Genomic DNA, 18,030 nt, shown 5'->3' on the forward strand with positions numbered 1-18,030 from the left:
TTAAAAATTATACATTAAAGTTCAATCCAATTAATCCCGATTAATCCTAGTCTCCACCCTACCGCCCGATTAATGATTTTTACCGACACGACAATATTGAAGTAAATCTTTCGGTCAACATGAATACTAGCATCAGCAGCATCCCACGCTAGCCACTTCAACTCAAACCCAAAACAAACCCACAATCACTATGTGGAAAGACAAGAGCCCCGGAGTAAAGATCCTTTGGGTATGGACCATCACCACCGCCGCCGGTAACTAATACTAATACTAATCTCTCCAGTATTATTATTATTATTATTATTCTCTAATCTCACACCTTTGTGTGTGTGTTTTTGATTGATTTAGTACTTGTGGCAAATGTGGCCACAAGTAGAGTACGTAACATGAACAAGGTCATCAATGCATCTGAAGACTCTTCTTCTTCTTCAGCTGTTGATAATATTAATCCACCAACGGATAACATTATTACTGGTAACTTTATAAATGATGGAAGCTTAGATCAAGAGAATTGAGAGATTTTGCATTTTGGAAATCGATTGTTGGCTTATTTGTTGTTTTGGGATTTATTATAATTATGGCGTGTGATGATGGTTTTGAATGTTTATGGATATGTAATGCACGTTAGGTGTTTGATGAAATGTCTAAGAGACTTTCTATACTGAAACTCATTTGGCTTTTTTTCCTGTTAGGTGTTCGATGAAATGTGACCAAATGCAGTGGTCGTTGTCTAAGGGGCGTTTTCCTTCGAAACGCCCGGGAACATCACCTCCAGGGGCGTTTTGGCCTTCAAAACATCTCACAGCGTTTTGTATAAAACAGTTGATGGAGAGAGAGATGGGGACGTTTTTGGGGGTTTTCTCACTACATATGTTCTTAGAAAGAATAGATGCATGTAAGGCTGAAAACGAACACGAACAAGGCCTTGTAAATGTTCGTTTATTAAGAAAATAGTGTGTTTGCGAACACTTATCGAATGAGATTTCATGTTTGTGTTCGTTTATTATGAAAATGAATGTTTTCATTTTGAAAATAAACAAACACAAATGAAATCGGCGGAGCCAAGATATTGTGATCAATGTATTCAACAATGTGAATAATGAGAAGGAAATGAGAATCGAAACCAATGCAAAAAACATATGAGAATACGGCTTCTTATTTTTATATTAGGGTAATAAGTTAAAGAATATAAAACATTTAGATAAAATACATCTAAAAACATACAAACCAAGATGAACATTCATGAACACATTACCGAACATTCACTAACATAATTGAACAAACGGGGGCTTTGTTCATGTTCGTTTGTTTAACTAATCGTACGAGATTTCTTGTTCATGATCGCTCGTTTATTAAACGAACTTTCCGCCGAACGGTTCATGAACTGTTCACCAAACGTTCGGTTCGTTTATAGCGCTTTATGCATGGCTAGTTAGCACAATTAGCCATCATCTTTCGATTACCAGCTCAGGACTTCGTCTTTAAATAATCGGATTCATAATGATTAAAACTCGTATGATATGCGAAAACAACTTTTAAACGTCTTTTAAGGTACAGCATAGTACAATATCAGTCAATGAACTTTGAGACATTGTATATAAATACTAAATTTTGGTTGTGTTTACATCCAAAAACTGGATCACAAATGATGTTTATATGTATCTTTCAATTAGTCTTCTTTGCCATTTTTCCCATCTTCACCTTTCAAGAACTTCAAGAACCAATATGCAGATGATTTTGGATGACGAGCGAGACCGTTCTTGTAATCAACATAAATCAAACCGAACCGCTTTGTATAACCTTCAGCCCACTCAAAATTATCCACTAATGACCACGCAAAGTATCCCTTCACATTAGCTCCATCCCTTTAACAATAAAATTTTGTATAGTGTAAGAATGAGGTAACATATTGTGTATGCATAAATTGTATAGGTGGCAATTTCAACCCGTTTACTAACAAATGGGTCAAGTTGGAGTGTTTATATCAAACGATCAAGCGAGTTAAGCTATAAGAGTATCTTGCGTCCTCAACCGCATTAGTAATATAAATGTATTTAAACTTTCTAATCATATTATCACATTAATTATTAATATCGTGTTCTAAATAAACAAACTATGAAAATTACCCAACCCAAGTCGAAAGATTTTAAGAAAGTAATTATAACCCCATAATAATTCGATTTAAGAGTTAAAAACCAATATCTTTTAGGCAGCTGTTTTAACCATTCAATCCGTTTAGGGGTGAGTAAACCGGGTAACCCACGAGACCCAAACTGACTAGACCCGGTGTAACATCTTGTTTTATGGTAAAAATAAAAATATATGAAACTTATAGTATATATATTAAATGAGTACCAGACGAGTAAAATAACTATCTGAAACATAATGTATCTAGATGGGTATTTAGTGTTATAAGATAACCGAACGCTACCAAATATATTATATTCGGCCATGCTCCGTTTTAAATGAAACTTAGGTCGAAATGTAGGGAAAAATGAACACGCCTTAACGGTATATTTGTAATTTAATAAACCCTTATATTTTGGAAATTTTAAAAGAAAAATAAAATTTGAGTCATAGTAATTACAATAGTACTAATAATATAATAATAACAATAATGTAATAAATTGAGTTAGAACGTGAACATTCTGGTCGCGTCTTCAAATATTAATTTTTATTTATTTATTTATTTATTTGTGTGATATGAGTTAAGTCGGTTAAAAATTAACTATAAATTAAGATACTTTTCAACTTGTTAGTTCAAAATTCATTCATATTCACTCTTTTCTCGTTGAAAGGCCGAAAACTAAAGGTATTTATTTTTCTTTTCTTCTTTTTTGTTTTACAATACTATAATTAATTACTTATTAATTCTAATTGCTATAATAATAATAATAACAATAATAATAATAATAATAGTATCTGATACAATTCGTAGCATGTATATTTGTGAAATAATAATAAAAAGAAAATATATTATTATAATAATAGCTTTAATAGAATACTAAGAATTTTTAAGAATATAGAGTACACGTATCATTATGATAAATCTTTGTAAAATTCAATTTTCAAACCATCTTTGAGTAAGTCGGTTAAAGTATTTATTTATATATCAAGAATGACGAGCTGCCTTATAAAGTTAAATACTTTTAATAATTTATTAATTAAATAATTTAATTTATCAAATAAATACTAGTATTGCTTTGTGAGAAATAATTTAGGAACCCCAGTATGACCCGTAGTGTACAAAATTGCACCCCTTTAATATTTTAATAATAAAATAACATGAAGACTTAAGGGTAGTAACCCATTGTAGTAAGGCATGTGACCTTAGCATAACATGTCCTGTACGTGCACAACTGGCTTTGTGGAATGTTATGACCACTTTGGTCATAAATGGTTAAGATGAACAATGAACTGTAAACTAGTGGGTATGGTTGTTAACCATAACACAGTTTGGACTTGAATAGTTGTGCATGATAATGACGGTTGTCGTGTAAAGGCCTGCGAGTGTTAGAATATTACTTTCCGGACATGGATAAGTAAACTAGTATATTAAATCATAGATTGCAGTTGAATCGGGAAGAGCCAAAGTAATTGAAGAAAGTCTGTTCAAGTGAGTTACTTAAACTATTTTTAAAACTCTGATACATGCTCATAAAATTATTTGGACTGTGAATGATCTTGTATTTGCATGGCGCATATGGTGTGGCACCCAAGGTGTTATATATATTATAATGATCATTATATTTTCCCGAGGGGACATGCACTTTATACAGCAGCAGACGTGCGTAAAGTCTGTACGTGCGAATATATGATGTTGACCCGGCTTTAACGTGAAGCGGGCGGGTTATAATTATGGCATGACATGCAATGAGCTCATACTTGATCAATAAAACTGTTTTAGTACCATTTCATTAAATACGTCGGTTTATGTGACACAAGCTTTGTGCTGACGTATTTTTACCCGAGCATGTATTACAGTTGATAAACAAGGACATGGAGATTAGCTGCTATGAGGTGGAAGAGTTTAGATGTTTTATCCTGTTACCATTGTATTTTCTAGTAAGTGTAATAGCTAGACACGTAACTAATATTTTAGTTTTTATATAAGACTACGGTTCCGCTGTAAGTCTGTACTGACTGGTCACTGTAAGAGCCCCATCCTGGGTGGGGTGTGACACCCGGTTATATTACAATACCATTAACCGGGTCTGAGGCGGATATGGCAGGTAAGGCCCGTTTGCTCCTATAGGGGTGAGCATAAACCGGGTACGACTCGCGAGACTCAAACCGATCAGACCCGGTTATTTACAATAAGGTCGGTTCCCGGGTCCTTAGAATACCATTAAGCCGGCCTGGGTCGGGTATTGTGGGTATGACCCGTTTGCTCACCCCTAATCCAGTTTCCTTTATAGCTACATCTTTCAAAGTAACTCTATTTGACGGACCATGAAAAGGTTATCATAACCTCAATCAACTTATTGTCAAATATATAGTCAAAAGTGCTCTCTAACGAAATATCATCGTTAATAGAACAATAAAATAGCGGGATTGCGGGAACTCACTTGATAGCCTGAGAAACAGATGCAAGATATCCCTTAAAGTAAGTAACTCTCAGTTTGTCATCCAACATTTCATGTAAGGGAGATTCCTCATTGTCTTCATCGTCCATACCTGTAGATGGGTAAAAAATTATAAACACATATATATATGTTTGTATATGTGTGTGCATGTGTGTTTCCGAGCATGTGTTCGATTTGAAGCCTTGGAAGTAGACTAGAATGCATATATGAACAAGGAATTAGTACACTAGTTTAAAATAAGCAAAGACATACCGTTTTCAGTAATGTATATTGGTGGATTGTTGTACTTCTTAGTTACGTAATTAAGAACTTTCCGGAGACCCCATGGAACAACATACAGCCATGATGATGCCGCCTGCCATGAGACATAAAGTCAGAACAAAGTAGCAACCATTGTATGCTCTAGATGAGTGGGTTGGTTAACAAGTCAAAAAAGTTTTAGTTGAAACAGTTATATAAATATGAAAGACGTTATTAAACTAGTGAAAACAAAATTGCTACAACAAGAATCAAAATCGTTGAATTAATATTTTTGATGACTTCTAAGTTCTAAACTGATTGGCCTACTTCCCTCTTAGCTAGTTTTTTAGTTTGACTTAATTTTGAGATAAAACACGGCCTAAATCGACTAACATAAGTAAATGGGTTGAAATTTTACCTTTAGTACACCGCACAAACATGCATATTATATATGATTGGAGATATAGTAGATTACCTTTTTACCAATCACTCCGTTTTCCCATTCAGCTGAAAAACAAAATTGAAGGAACATAGTAAGCCTTCAATGTTTATACAGTTACATATACATACATGATACATATACACATCTAATATAAAAAAAATCTTCACAGTGAAGATTTTCACAGACTTTCACACCGAAATTTTTTTTCTAGAACCAACTTTTACATCACCCTGTATTTATTATTTGTTAAACTTGTGAAAAACCTATGGAGTGCAAAATCGGATAATAAGAAAAAGAGAGAGAAGGTGAAAAACAAATTGTGAAGACTTGTTTTCACTAATTGGGATTAATCCAGCCCAAATATATATTTATACCACACACATGTATATATTCCCCCCCCCCCCCCCCTTTCCAACACACACACACACATGGATTATTTGCCAATGGAAGTAGCATACCTATTCTTGTTGCCTCTTGTACTCTATAATAATCAATATCTTCATTGTTTGTCAAATGTGACACAAATCTTGATGTATAATGATTCAAGCCAACAAAATCCAACGAATTTCTTAGTAATTCTTTATCTTTCTGTGAAAATACTGGAAGCTTATCTCCAAGCCTCTCACGCATAGATTTAGGATAGTCTCCAAAAAATATTGGATCCAAGTACCTAAATAATGAACTCAGATTATAAAAAGCGTAACACAAATAAGTATTCAGAAGTCAATTATAAGTCAACCTACCATCCAAGCTGAAAGTCAATACGCCTTGCTGCAGCAACTATATCTTCTTCTTTATCTGTTAAGGCCTCAGACCATTCACAATCAACAACCAATCCTATTTCTCCACCTTGCAGATCCTATGTTGAATTTAACATACATTTGTATTACTAACCGCTTTCATGGCTAGGATATATTAAAAACATTTTAACGTTCACCTTAAATTTTGTTCTGTATATCGAAACTGCTTCTGCATGGGCCAAAAGCTGGTGGTGGGCAGCCAAATATGGTTCAGCTGACTGACGGTCGCATCTTCCAGGTGCAAATACACCAGTAAAATATCCATTTACTGCTGTTTGAAGAGGCTCATTGATTGTAATCCACTTCTTCACTCTGTCACCAAAACTTGCAAAGCAAGTTTCTGCATAAATCGCGAAATACTTTCTGCATGTTTGGCACAGGCATTAAGTTAAATAATAAGCATAATAAGAATAATAATAACAAATTATATAAAAATAAGATTCCTGTAAAAGTACTAAATAACTAATGTACTAAACATGATCACAAAAACTATACTAAAGTCCATTTTTTTTGTAATTTGTAACTACCTAATGTAATAAATGTGTTTACAAAAACAATTTTAATCAAGTAATAAAAATATAAAATAACTGCTTTTAAATAAAACAATTTGGGACATTGTCAGAATTTGAGTACACTTTAGGCAACTTTTGACCCATTTAACCCGTCCTACCCATTATCATTAAAACATAAAATGAGGTGACATGTTTCAAAATCAAGGAAAGAACAGAAGAGGGAAACTTACACTACTGAGTCACTTAACCACCCTCCAAATGACTCATCAAGATGCAATGGAATATCCCAATGGTATAATGTTACACACGGCTCAATTCCTGCATATCATTGCTATTTACTTGTAACAAATTAATCTTCATATAAGAAAAATAGCAACAAACTTTATTAGTTCATACCCTTTTCAAGAAGGTAGTTTATAAGATTATTGTAATACATGATCCCTTCCTTGTTGACTTCGGTTCCCAGTCCATCTGTAAAGAAAGATATAGTAATTAGTGGATCCACTTTCATCAGTTGTATTAAAAGTGAAATGTGCCTCTTTTATTTAAATACTGGGAATAAAAGCAAGCATTACCTGGATAAATACGTGACCAGGATATAGAAAATCGGTAAGCACTAAAGCCTAATTTGGCAATAAGATCAACATCTTCCTGTATTTCAAAACAGTAATGTGGATAAACTGACATGCACAAAAGAAAAGAAATCATATCTTGCCACATGGTGTACAAAATTTTCCTCAAATTAAAATAAATATGCATTTGGATTTTGGGCATGAAAATTATCGGTCAATTGGTTAAGCATGGTAACTAAATGAATGCAAATCCATAAATGCTAATGTTGTACAAAGACAAAACCTTATAACGGTGGTACTGATCCACTGCTATATCTCCACTTTTCCCATCTTTTATCTTGCCTGGTAGACCAAGTTAGAATAAAAAAAAGCAAAATAAACATCCTTAGAAATTGATGGCATGATCTGTCAAAGAATATAAATCTAACAAGTTAAACAATAAACCTTCTGTATGTGTGAAAGCATCCCACATACAAGGACCCCTGCCACCCTCACTGGCAGCTCCTTCAACCTGCAATATAGCAACAAACAAAAGAACACACTAAGAAACTGTATATGTGTGTTGTGTGTAGGGCATAACAGCATCATATCCAAACTTTTAAACGATGAAAGGTACATAAAAGCTGAAAAGTATTATTATTACAACAGTGTATATGTTACGTAATAACATAATAGTTCATAAGACATAAATCGTTGATGTAAAGTTTCTCAGTGAATAATAATTAGCAAAGCTAATAAGTTAAACACAAGCCATACCTCATCTAACTAAGTGATAGAGAATATGATATCAACACCATGTATCACAATAAAAAAGGCAACCACCTGCAAATGGTTGTTGTGATCTGGATCTTTAACAATTAAGTATCTAACAGCTTTAACTAACAAAGTGTTTCAACATTTTGACTTATTATTAGGTCAAAATCAAATGGAGCTGGCTTTAAAAAGCATTTATCAGTTCATCTGGGGTTGCAAACGAGCCAAGCCGCTCACGAGCTACTCGAGACCAGATCGATGAAACGCTCGAAACGAGTCGAGCCTTATCAAGCCTGAGACTCAAGTAAACTTGTTTAGTTATCAAACCTGAGCTCAAGCCTTGTATGGGATGATCGTTTAGGCTCGCCGAACCTTGACGAGCCTAGTGAATTTTTAAGTTTCAACTATTTTGGACTTCTATGTATTAACTTCACATTGCAGTGCTAACAAGTCGAGCTCTGGCTCGTTTAAATTACTGCACAAGAGCTAGAGTCGGGCTTAGGCTAGGTTTTTCTCAAAATATCAAAAATAATTAAAAATTTATATAAATTATTTAATAAATAATAAACAAGCCGAGCTCGAGCTTGAATATCGACTCACGAACCGAGCTCGAGCTTGAAAATCAACTCATGAGCTGAACTCGAGCTTGAATATCGACTCACGAACCGAGCTCGAGCTTGAAAATCAACTCATGAGCTGAACTCGAGCTTGAAAATCGACTCACGAACCGAGCTCGAGCTTGAAAATCAACTCATGAGCTGAACTCGAGCTTAAAAAATGATTCGCGGGCCGAGTTCGAGCTTGAAATGAAAAACGACTAACGAGCCAAGCTCAAGCTTGAAAGACGACTCACGAGCCGAACTCGATCTTGAAAAACGACTAAAGAGCTGAGCTCGAGCTTTCGTAAGTCAAAACGAGCCGAGCTTCAACTCCGCATCAACCACCTTTTAGGTTATGATCTGAACTAAACATCAGCACAACAGTTCAAACCAGAGTCTATCAATTAACACTTTCAAATCAAACGGTACCGCATTACAGCATTCGTAAATTGACGAAAACCTAAATCCGAAACGGCAATTCAAATGTCAACCGTTTGATTTCATAAATCGAAGAACAGCTATACGAACTTATCACATTAACTAAACCTAAATTCAGATCTTATCAATCTCCGATTTCAAAGCTAACAGTATCGCATTTCAGTATTCATCGATTTAAGCATACATTCGAAATCTGAAATCGAGATCATTCAGCGATCAATCGATCGATCGTTCAATATTACAAATCGAATATTCAAATGAAGTATGAAATGAATGTATACATGAATGAATCGATACAAATCGAGATATAATAATAATAATAACAACAACCTGATAAGCAGAAGTAGCAACGCCGAAGAGGAAATCTGGCAGGAAATCAGCACGAGAGATGAGTTGATTATTATTATCATTTGATGAAATGATAGAGTTCCATTCTTCTTCCATTAACCGTTTTCTCTCGTCCTCCATTGAATTGTTATTATTATTATGAGTTATTGTTATTGCTTCCACTGTGAGACCAAAAGCAAGTGAGTGTATTTATGAAGAAAGAAGAAAGGTTTGTGGTTTGACTTGTATAGTACTAGCAACTTAGCAAGCAACACACTATCAAAGAATATATTCTTCTTTTTTTATTATTAGAAAGCGACTTTGTGTTTTGAACACTGTATTCGTTAGCATACACTGTTAAATTATGATATTTTAAGCAATTTTACTTTGGCTTCAGAGTTTGTGGTTTGACTTGGACAGACATTGTGTTGTTACAAGAGTATAACTTTCTGGCATAACACATGAAATTTGAACCGACAATCTCGCAAGGCTTATCTCAAACTCTTTATTACCATAATCTATCAAAAGTGACACAGGTGGAGATGAACTTGGGTCTCCTACCACTCTCCACTGGAAACCCAAGTCTCATACCACTAGGCCACAAGTGAGAATTTATTATTATTATTATTATTATTATATAAAGTTTATAAAAGTAATATATTTATGAATAATCACTTTATTATTTTCAAAAGTTTAATGGTGATGAAATCGGTGCGTTGCGGTGGCTAAGTGACGCAAATTCAGTTGGTACCGGATACGTGTGTTATGGTATCTTGCGGCGGTAAAGCAACGCGAATTGGATTGGTATCAGTTAAACTAAAAATATATTAGTGTGACAAAACTCTCGTGTTGCATGACACAGCAATGCGAGCTCGGTCGGTTTGTTTAAGTTCGTTACGGTACCGTCACTAAACCCTAACAATAAATTAGTATAACCAAACCCATGGATTGCGGCAATGAAGCTAACTCGGTTGGTATTTAGCTAGTTCATTACGTCTTGCGGCAGTAAACCGATGCGAATTAAGTCGGTGTCGGTTAAACTTGTTTGAAGTTTGTACTATAACTCTAAATTAAATCTAAACATAGAAAGGAAAAAGACCCTTTTGAAAGAATTATAGCTTGTTGGTGTGACATAACTAGAGCTAGTAACGTGGCCCAATAGAATTATTAAGGTTTTAATAATATGAATACTTTATACCTTAACAAATTTTAAAAGATTATCCTAAACCATCTAGGTTTGTTGTTGACACTTACTCCTCACCAAACCATATATATACAAAGAGTGTGTGGTCAAGTATAATATTTTCTTATTTACAAAATAAAACTTTAAATAATACAATGATCATTAATTCACATGATTAAACTAAAATACATTATTGTTTTGTGCAAAAGTGTATAAAATTTGATAAATCAATGTAGCTACAGCAAACCTATCATCTTAAAACAATTACAAAGTTTAAATATGTAGTGAACTGAGTCATTTTTTATATAACACATAAAAACGAGTATCAAATACTAGATAACACTAGAAAAATTTTCTAAAAGTATTTGATCAAAGTATCAACACTTAGGCCCGCCAGTTGCCGGCTCTCAATTTGTCTTGTAGATACAAACACGATTTTGTTATTAACTAAAAAAAATGATGGCATTTAAGTTAAAAAAAACCTCAAATTAATATACGAAACAAGCTCATAGTTTTAAGTTAAGTAGTTAGTGTGACCCAATCACCAAATCTGAGCGAACCAGACAATGTCCTCTGAATAGGCCCATTCAGACCCAACCAAACACACCCATAGTCTTTTTGTATAAGTGTCGCTCTTTGAATGAGTGATGAATCATGTTAGTCTTCTTGTATTCCACATAAAAGGCGAGTATCATAGACTAGACAAGACTATAAAATCATATATATTATTACATGTAAAAACAAAGTATGAAGTAATAAATAACACCCAAAAAAATCCAGCACTTAGATCCGCCTCATTAGCTACTTATTAGCTCGCAATTTGTGTGCCACTACAAATGTGAACTCTTATTTCATAAAGTATATAAGCAACATATTTTGTCGTTTCGCTACAACATAGTATAAAGTTTAGTCGATGAACATTGAGACATTATACATAAATACCATATTTGGTTGTGTTTATACCTTATATACAAAATCCGGATCACAAATGATGTTTTTATGTTTCATCTAGTCTTCTTTGCCATTATTCTCGTCTTCGCCTTTAAAGAACTTCAAGAACCAATATGCAGACGATTTTAGATGGCGAGTGAGACCGTTCTTGTAATCCACGTAAATCAAACCAAACCGCTTTGTATAACCTTGTGGCCACTCGAAATTATCCACCAATGACCACGCAAAGTATCCCCTCACATCCACTCCAGCTCTTCAACAACACATATTTTTGTAATAATGTAAGAACTAAGTTTTAACATATTATGCATATTTGAATTGTATATGTTGCAATTTTGTCCCATTTATCTACAAATGGATCAGCTTAGGGTATATTATATCCAAGTAAAACACTTTTTTATAAGTTTCTAATCATAATTATCATATAAACTACTTATATCATGTTCAAAATAATAAAACCGAACCCCAATGGCAGATCTAAAAGAAAAGTTGAGGGATTGTGCGGGGTAAAAAAATTGTTAAATGGTAGTTGATGCATAAGAAAAAAAATGCAATAAAATGTACTTCGCCAATAAAGTGTGGGTCACCCCTCAACTTATGCTAGATTTGGTCCTGCCCGAAACTTCAGTATAGAACTCACTTGATAGCCAGAGAAACAGATGCAAGATATCCCTTATAGTAAGCAACTCTTGGTTTGTCATCCAGCATTTCATGTAGGGGAGATGCATCATTGTCTTCATCATCCATACCTATAGATGGGACAAAATATATTCAACAAACATACACACAAATAAATAAATATTTGTATATTTTTGTAGGGTGAGGTTATACAAGACACTAAATTAATGCGAGAACAATAAGAAAAAACCTTAATCTTTTAATATTTTGATCAACGGTTCCCATTTCTTAAATTTTGTAGTTATTAAATATAAATGTGTATATTATGTACATAAAAAAACCATCTAACTAATTTGTCCATGTGATATTTTAAATTATAACCGTTTACATGCATGCGAATAGGTTATCTGTAGGTAACATAACGTACACATCACTTGCACTTGTGTATGTTCTATATATAACAAAAAATTTTCATCTTATTTTTGAATTGTAGGGAGTAAACATTACATTTCTTCTATATTTTTTATAAAATTTTGAAAATTGAAAAAAATTAATGATTCATTTTATTTCGCCTCCGAAGTGGACTAGAATGCATATATTTACAAGAAATTTGTAAACTAAGTCAGAATTACTCAATAGACATACCATTTTCAGTAATGTATATTGGCGGATTATTATATTTCTGAGCTATGTGGTTAAGAATTTTTCGAAGACCCCATGGAACGACATACAGCCATGGTGATGCCGCCTGTCATGAGATATATAAAGTCAGAACAAACTAGCAACGGTGTCCCGTTTTATGCTCTAGAGGTGGTAGATGGGTGGGTAACGAGTCAAAACAGGTTTGGGTTAAATACGTTAATTAAGATTATAAAACAATACTTACTACACTAATAATCAAAATATTTGAATAGTTTTTTTTGGGAGTTTTCTGCCTTAGAAACAGACTCTGATGACGTTCGAGTTTCGACCAGTTTTGCTCGCTTCCCTCTTAGCTAATATTTTTAGTTTGACCGATATAAGTCAATCTACATCGACTTATTCATAAGTAATGGCTCAAAACTCCCACCTCTAGCATACATATGAATATACATATATATATGTATGATTGTAGATATAGTAGATTACCTTTTCGCCAATCACTCCGTTTTCCCATTCAGCTGAAAAACAAAAGTGAAGGACCACAGTAAAACAATAATTTTTATGCACTTACATATGCAGCATATACACTATACACACATATACACATATTTTGCAATGGAATAGCATACCGATTTGTGTTGCCTCTTGTACTCTAAAATAATCATTTTCTTTTTCGTTTGTACGGTGTGACACGAATCTTGTTGTATAGTGATTCAAGCCAACAAAATCCAATGAGTTTCTTAGTAATTCTTTATCTTTTTGAGAAAATATTGGTAACTTGTCTCCGAGCCTCTCTTGCATAGACTTAGGATATTCTCCAAAAAATATTGGATCCAAGTACCTAAATAATAAACTCGCATTAATATAAATATTTACTTATTTAGATATAATGTACATTTTTTTTCAATTGAATATTATTGCTTTATTTCATAATAAAATTATAATGTTTACATCAAAACAGAAGGCAAACGAGCAACAAGCTGCGCCTTGTTGCTTGTTGAAATATAATGTAAAGGTCAACCTACCATCCAAGCTGAAAGTCAACACGCCTTGCTGCAGCAGTTATATCTTCTTCTTTATCTGTTAACGCCTCGGCCCATTGGCAGTCAAGAACCAGTCCTATTTCTCCACCTTGCAGATCCTATAATATTGAATGTAATAAATATTTGTATTACTAACCAATTTTATAACTAGGAAATGTTATTATATTAATAATAATAATAATAATAATAATGTTCACCTTAAATTTTGTTCTATATATTGAAGCAGCTTCTGCATGGGCCAAGAGCTGGTGATGGGCAGCCAAATATGGTTCAGCCGACTGACGGTCACATCTTCCAGGTGCATTTCCACCAGTAAAATATCCGTTTACTGCTGTCTGAAGCGGCTCATTGATCGTAAACCACTTCTTCACGCGATCACCAAAACTTGCAAAGCAAGTTTCTGCGTAGATTGCGAAATACTTTCTGCATGTTTGTACATACATAAAATTTAAAATAAATAACAATAATAATAATAATAATGATAAGTCTTGTAAGTTGTAAAAGGACTCAAAAATTGTAAAATAATATTGCAATTACATGTCCAGATTAATAATGTTACTTAACTTTTTAGAATGTTTAACAAGGGTAATTTTGGCATAACATTGTGATAAAAACTTACACTATTGAGTTACTCAACCACCCTCCTATTGACTCATCAAGATGCAATGGAAGATCCCAATGGTATAATGTTACACATGGCTCAATTCCTGCAATGATATATAAATGTAGCACCGTTTTGAGGTAAGTTTTACAGCAATCAACTCGAATCCTCATTCCGATCAAAAACCCTAAAACATTAGTTTGAAATTTGGAAAAACTTAACGACGTTAAGTTTAACGGAGGTCCAATGAAAATAATTAGTGTGATAGGTGGGACCGGTAACAGCTTTTTTCTAAGGTGGCAATCAGTCAACCTGAAAAAATGTAGGATTATTAAAATCCAATTTTCCAAAAAGAAAAAAAAATAAGTTATAAACGGTTTTAGTCATGTTTGACACGAATAACCCTTTTAGTCCATTAGTTTAAATTTAACGTTTTTAATCCAAAAGCTTCATTTCATAATGACTAAAGTCCATCCCACTAGCCTCGTCCAAAATTTCAGTAAACTTTGTATAAAAGACCAAACTACCCTCAATAATTAAAAAAACAAAATAAAAATAAATTTTAATAAGTTTTATACATTCCTTTTTAAAGTTTCTTGGGTTCGCACGAGTTTAGTGGGCTGGACTAAAACTAATACGTAAATGAAACTAATAGCTTAAAAAAGTCAAATATAAACTTTTAGACAAAAAAGGTTATTAGAGTCAAATCACATAGAATAAAACCGGTGGCATAGCCAGAAATTTTTTCTAACGGGTTCGGAAAGTTTCGAGGGACGAATGACCGATGTTGAAATTTCTACGGATGCGATCTCAAAATACAAGAAAATATAACACTAAAAAAATTGTACGGGTTTGGCCTAACCCGTTCCACAAAAGCTGCCTACATCCCTGACTAAAACCGTATTTAACTCGAGAATAGAAGCAACAAGTTATAGTAGTTCATACCCTTTTCAAGAAGGTAGTTTATAAGATTATTGTAATACATGATCCCTTCATTGTTGACTTGGGTTCCCAACCCATCTGTAAACAAAGATATAGTAAGATTATGTTAATTCTTAACCTTTTCGAGAAAGATTATTATGGTAACATCGGGTTAATATTACCTGGATAGATACGCGACCATGATATAGAAAACCGGTAAGCGCTGAATCCCATTTTGGCAATAAGGTCAACATCTTCCTGTATTTCAAAAGGGTCATGCTATAGCTACACCACCCCCATTTGATATCACCATCAAACGGCCGTCAACAAAACAGTCAGACAGACGTTTTGACCAAAAAAGTCAAACGTCGAAAATTATTGCTTAGGCCGTCTGAACAATATCCAGACGGCCATTCTGACCATAGAGGTCAAACTTTGAAACCTTTTGGTCAAAATGGTCGTTCGACTAAGGCCGTCCCCAAGAATCGTTAAAAAATTTTGGGCCGAAGGCAAGAAAAAAATTGGGTAGTAAAAAAAAATAAATATTATTGGGCGTAAACAATTATGTATTTTAAATGGGCTTATTTTTATGATATGAGTTGTACAAACAATTTTTTCTATAGAAATGAGCTTAAATAAGTTGAGTATTTGGGTTTAAACACTAAGAATACATATTTTATTTTAAAATAATATGTATAAAAATATAAAATTCGGGCCGTCGACAACTCGGCCCTCCTTCAAAGCCGGCCATGTGTCCGACCTCTATCCGGATGGTCGTTTGAAACGGTGTGGGATTAGATGTCAGACGGTGTCACATCTTATTGAAGCAACCACATTGTTGAGGAAGAAAAAAAAAACGCAACCTTGTAACGATGGTATTGATCGATTGCTACATCGCCATTTTTCCCATCTATTATCTTGCCTGGGAGACCAAGATTATAAAAAAGGCAAAATAAGTTTCTTTACAAGTTGCTTACTGCATAGTTTATTATAATATAGTTGTCGTTCTAAAGAAACCTTCTATGCATGTAAACGCGTCCCATATAGAAGGACCTCTTCCACCTTCATTGGCAGCTCCTTCAACCTGCAATATAACTTAACTACCAAATTATATTAAGTGTCAACTTATAACTTAACTACCAATATATATTAAGTGATATGGTATCCTAATGTTAACAACTTGGTCATTATGGTTTTATGATGTTATAATGATTTGAGTTATTGCATTTAACTATTTCTAAGAAAGCTATAACTTTACTTATTTCTAACTATAATATAACTATACAAGATGTGATTGCAATAATACAAAAATGATATATTGTTTATTCAATTTTCTTCGTTGAGAACATATTCAACTATAAAATTCTGAATTATGTCTTTTGTTGATATCATAAAGACACCAACGTGTTGTTATATTATACCGGTCACTTACTGAAATATCATCTAGTTGCAACAATATATAACTATAGAGTATATCTAGTACTGTAACACTGTCAGCTTATATGATAGTACATCAGTTAATATCATCTAGTCGAAAGCATTTATCGTGTAACAAACGGATATTTGTACAAAATAACTAACCATTTGTTATTTAAGAGTTTGTATGAAACGAACGTATACATGACTCCACACGAATCGGGATAGAAAGACAACCTGATAAGCAGACGTAGCGACGCCAAAGAGGAAATTTAGCGGGAAATCAGCACGAGCCGGTTGATGATTAACTGAAACCATAGAGTTCCATTCTTCCTCCACCAATCTCTTTCTCTCATCCTCCATGATTGAGTTTAAGAAGAAAGTTTTAAGGTTTGTTGTTGACTTGTACTACATAGTGCATACCAAAGGTAAATTATAAACAGCATTTGTTGTTATGACAGTTACTTCCCACCAAACCATATGAATACAAATGGTATGTGGCTAACTATATTATTGTTTATTTATAATATAGATTATAAAACTTAAATATCATACAATTGATTAATGGTTTGCATGTTTTACATTAAACTGGTCACCTCATAGTTTTTATTTTTTATTTTTTATTATCAATGATTCAATGTTACTCTTCGAATATGAGTGATGAATAGGTATCATTTTATCAGTATTCGTATATTACAAATAAATAACGAGTATCAGAATTCAGATACTAGACAATGCTAGAAATTCGTATATTACATATGAAAATCGAGTATCAGTTAATAAGTAATACAAAAATTATCCAACTTAGATCCACTCTTCATTAGCTACTAATCAACTCTCAAGTTGTCTGCTGGTACGAATGTAATTTCTTATTCTTCCAACTTAAATGATGCCGTTTAAGTAAAACTAGCCTCGATTTACTATCTCGAAACAAGACCAAAGTCGAAGCTCATATCTATAGGCGTAAATACCGGTTAACCGGTTTTTGGAATATTGGTTACTAAACGTAACCAGTTATTGGTCAAACGGTCAAAATCAGTCATTGCCAATAATCAGTTTTGGTTCTTAATCGGGGTTTTACTTTATAGTGAAAAATCCTAACCTATGTAACCGGTTCGGTTATTAACCGATTATAATCATACTAACACTAATCATATTAACATCCGTTAGGTTAACCGGTATCTATGTGAAAATCTCTAACAGGTCTCATATCCCTATTTTACTTATACTGACTTGCATATAATTTTTAAGATAAATTAAAAACAAGGGTTTTTTTTTTAATTTATTATTTGTTATAAATATACCTTCACCTAACAAACATGCAATCATTGAACTTGACCACATTAACTTTTCTAGTAAAACTAAGTATCAAATTAACTTGAGATA

General features: G+C 33.4%; 2 protein-coding genes across 2 annotated transcripts; both read right to left on the reverse strand.

Moving 5' to 3' along the window:
* Positions 1-1,526: 1,526 nt before the first annotated feature.
* Positions 1,527-9,445, reverse strand: LOC143589849 (beta-glucosidase 4-like). The gene is made up of 13 exons (XM_077070489.1): positions 9,273-9,445; positions 7,597-7,663; positions 7,436-7,494; positions 7,156-7,231; positions 6,977-7,051; positions 6,811-6,898; positions 6,206-6,431; positions 6,012-6,127; positions 5,727-5,938; positions 5,302-5,333; positions 4,839-4,941; positions 4,569-4,677; positions 1,527-1,865 (listed from the first exon to the last, which is right to left on the reverse strand). Exons 1-13 carry the CDS (start codon positions 9,408-9,410, stop codon positions 1,670-1,672), a joined length of 1,497 nt encoding a protein of 498 aa, XP_076926604.1. The 5' UTR covers positions 9,411-9,445; the 3' UTR covers positions 1,527-1,669.
* A 1,621-nt stretch (positions 9,446-11,066) lies between these two features.
* Positions 11,067-18,022, reverse strand: LOC143589851 (beta-glucosidase 42-like). The gene is made up of 13 exons (XM_077070493.1): positions 16,882-18,022; positions 16,246-16,312; positions 16,092-16,150; positions 15,411-15,486; positions 15,253-15,327; positions 14,326-14,413; positions 13,904-14,129; positions 13,689-13,804; positions 13,293-13,504; positions 13,150-13,181; positions 12,667-12,769; positions 12,044-12,152; positions 11,067-11,656 (listed from the first exon to the last, which is right to left on the reverse strand). Exons 1-13 carry the CDS (start codon positions 17,005-17,007, stop codon positions 11,461-11,463), a joined length of 1,485 nt encoding a protein of 494 aa, XP_076926608.1. The 5' UTR covers positions 17,008-18,022; the 3' UTR covers positions 11,067-11,460.
* Between the last annotated feature and the right edge of the window lie 8 nt (positions 18,023-18,030).

This window comes from Bidens hawaiensis, unplaced genomic scaffold, assembly GCF_021521415.1.
Source record: "Bidens hawaiensis isolate Kalapana, Puna unplaced genomic scaffold, B.hawaiensis_p1.1 tig00037936_1, whole genome shotgun sequence".
Classification (NCBI taxonomy): domain Eukaryota; kingdom Viridiplantae; phylum Streptophyta; class Magnoliopsida; order Asterales; family Asteraceae; genus Bidens; species Bidens hawaiensis.

Coding starts and splice junctions, on each gene's coding strand:
- LOC143589849 (XM_077070489.1), bottom strand. CDS start 9,410: ATGGAGGACGAGAGAAAACGGTTAATGGAAGAAGAATGGAACTCTATC. Junction 7,052..7,155: donor CTGGTCACGTATTTATCCAG/GTAATGCTTGCT, acceptor CTTTCTTTACAG/ATGGACTGGGAACCGAAGTC. Junction 6,432..6,810: donor TGGTTAAGTGACTCAGTAGT/GTAAGTTTCCCT, acceptor CCAAACATGCAG/AAAGTATTTCGCGATTTATG.
- LOC143589851 (XM_077070493.1), bottom strand. CDS start 17,007: ATGGAGGATGAGAGAAAGAGATTGGTGGAGGAAGAATGGAACTCTATG. Junction 16,313..16,881: donor TCGCTACGTCTGCTTATCAG/GTTGTCTTTCTA, acceptor GTTATATTGCAG/GTTGAAGGAGCTGCCAATGA. Junction 13,182..13,292: donor ACAAGAGGCAACACAAATCG/GTATGCTATTCC, acceptor TTTGTTTTTCAG/CTGAATGGGAAAACGGAGTG.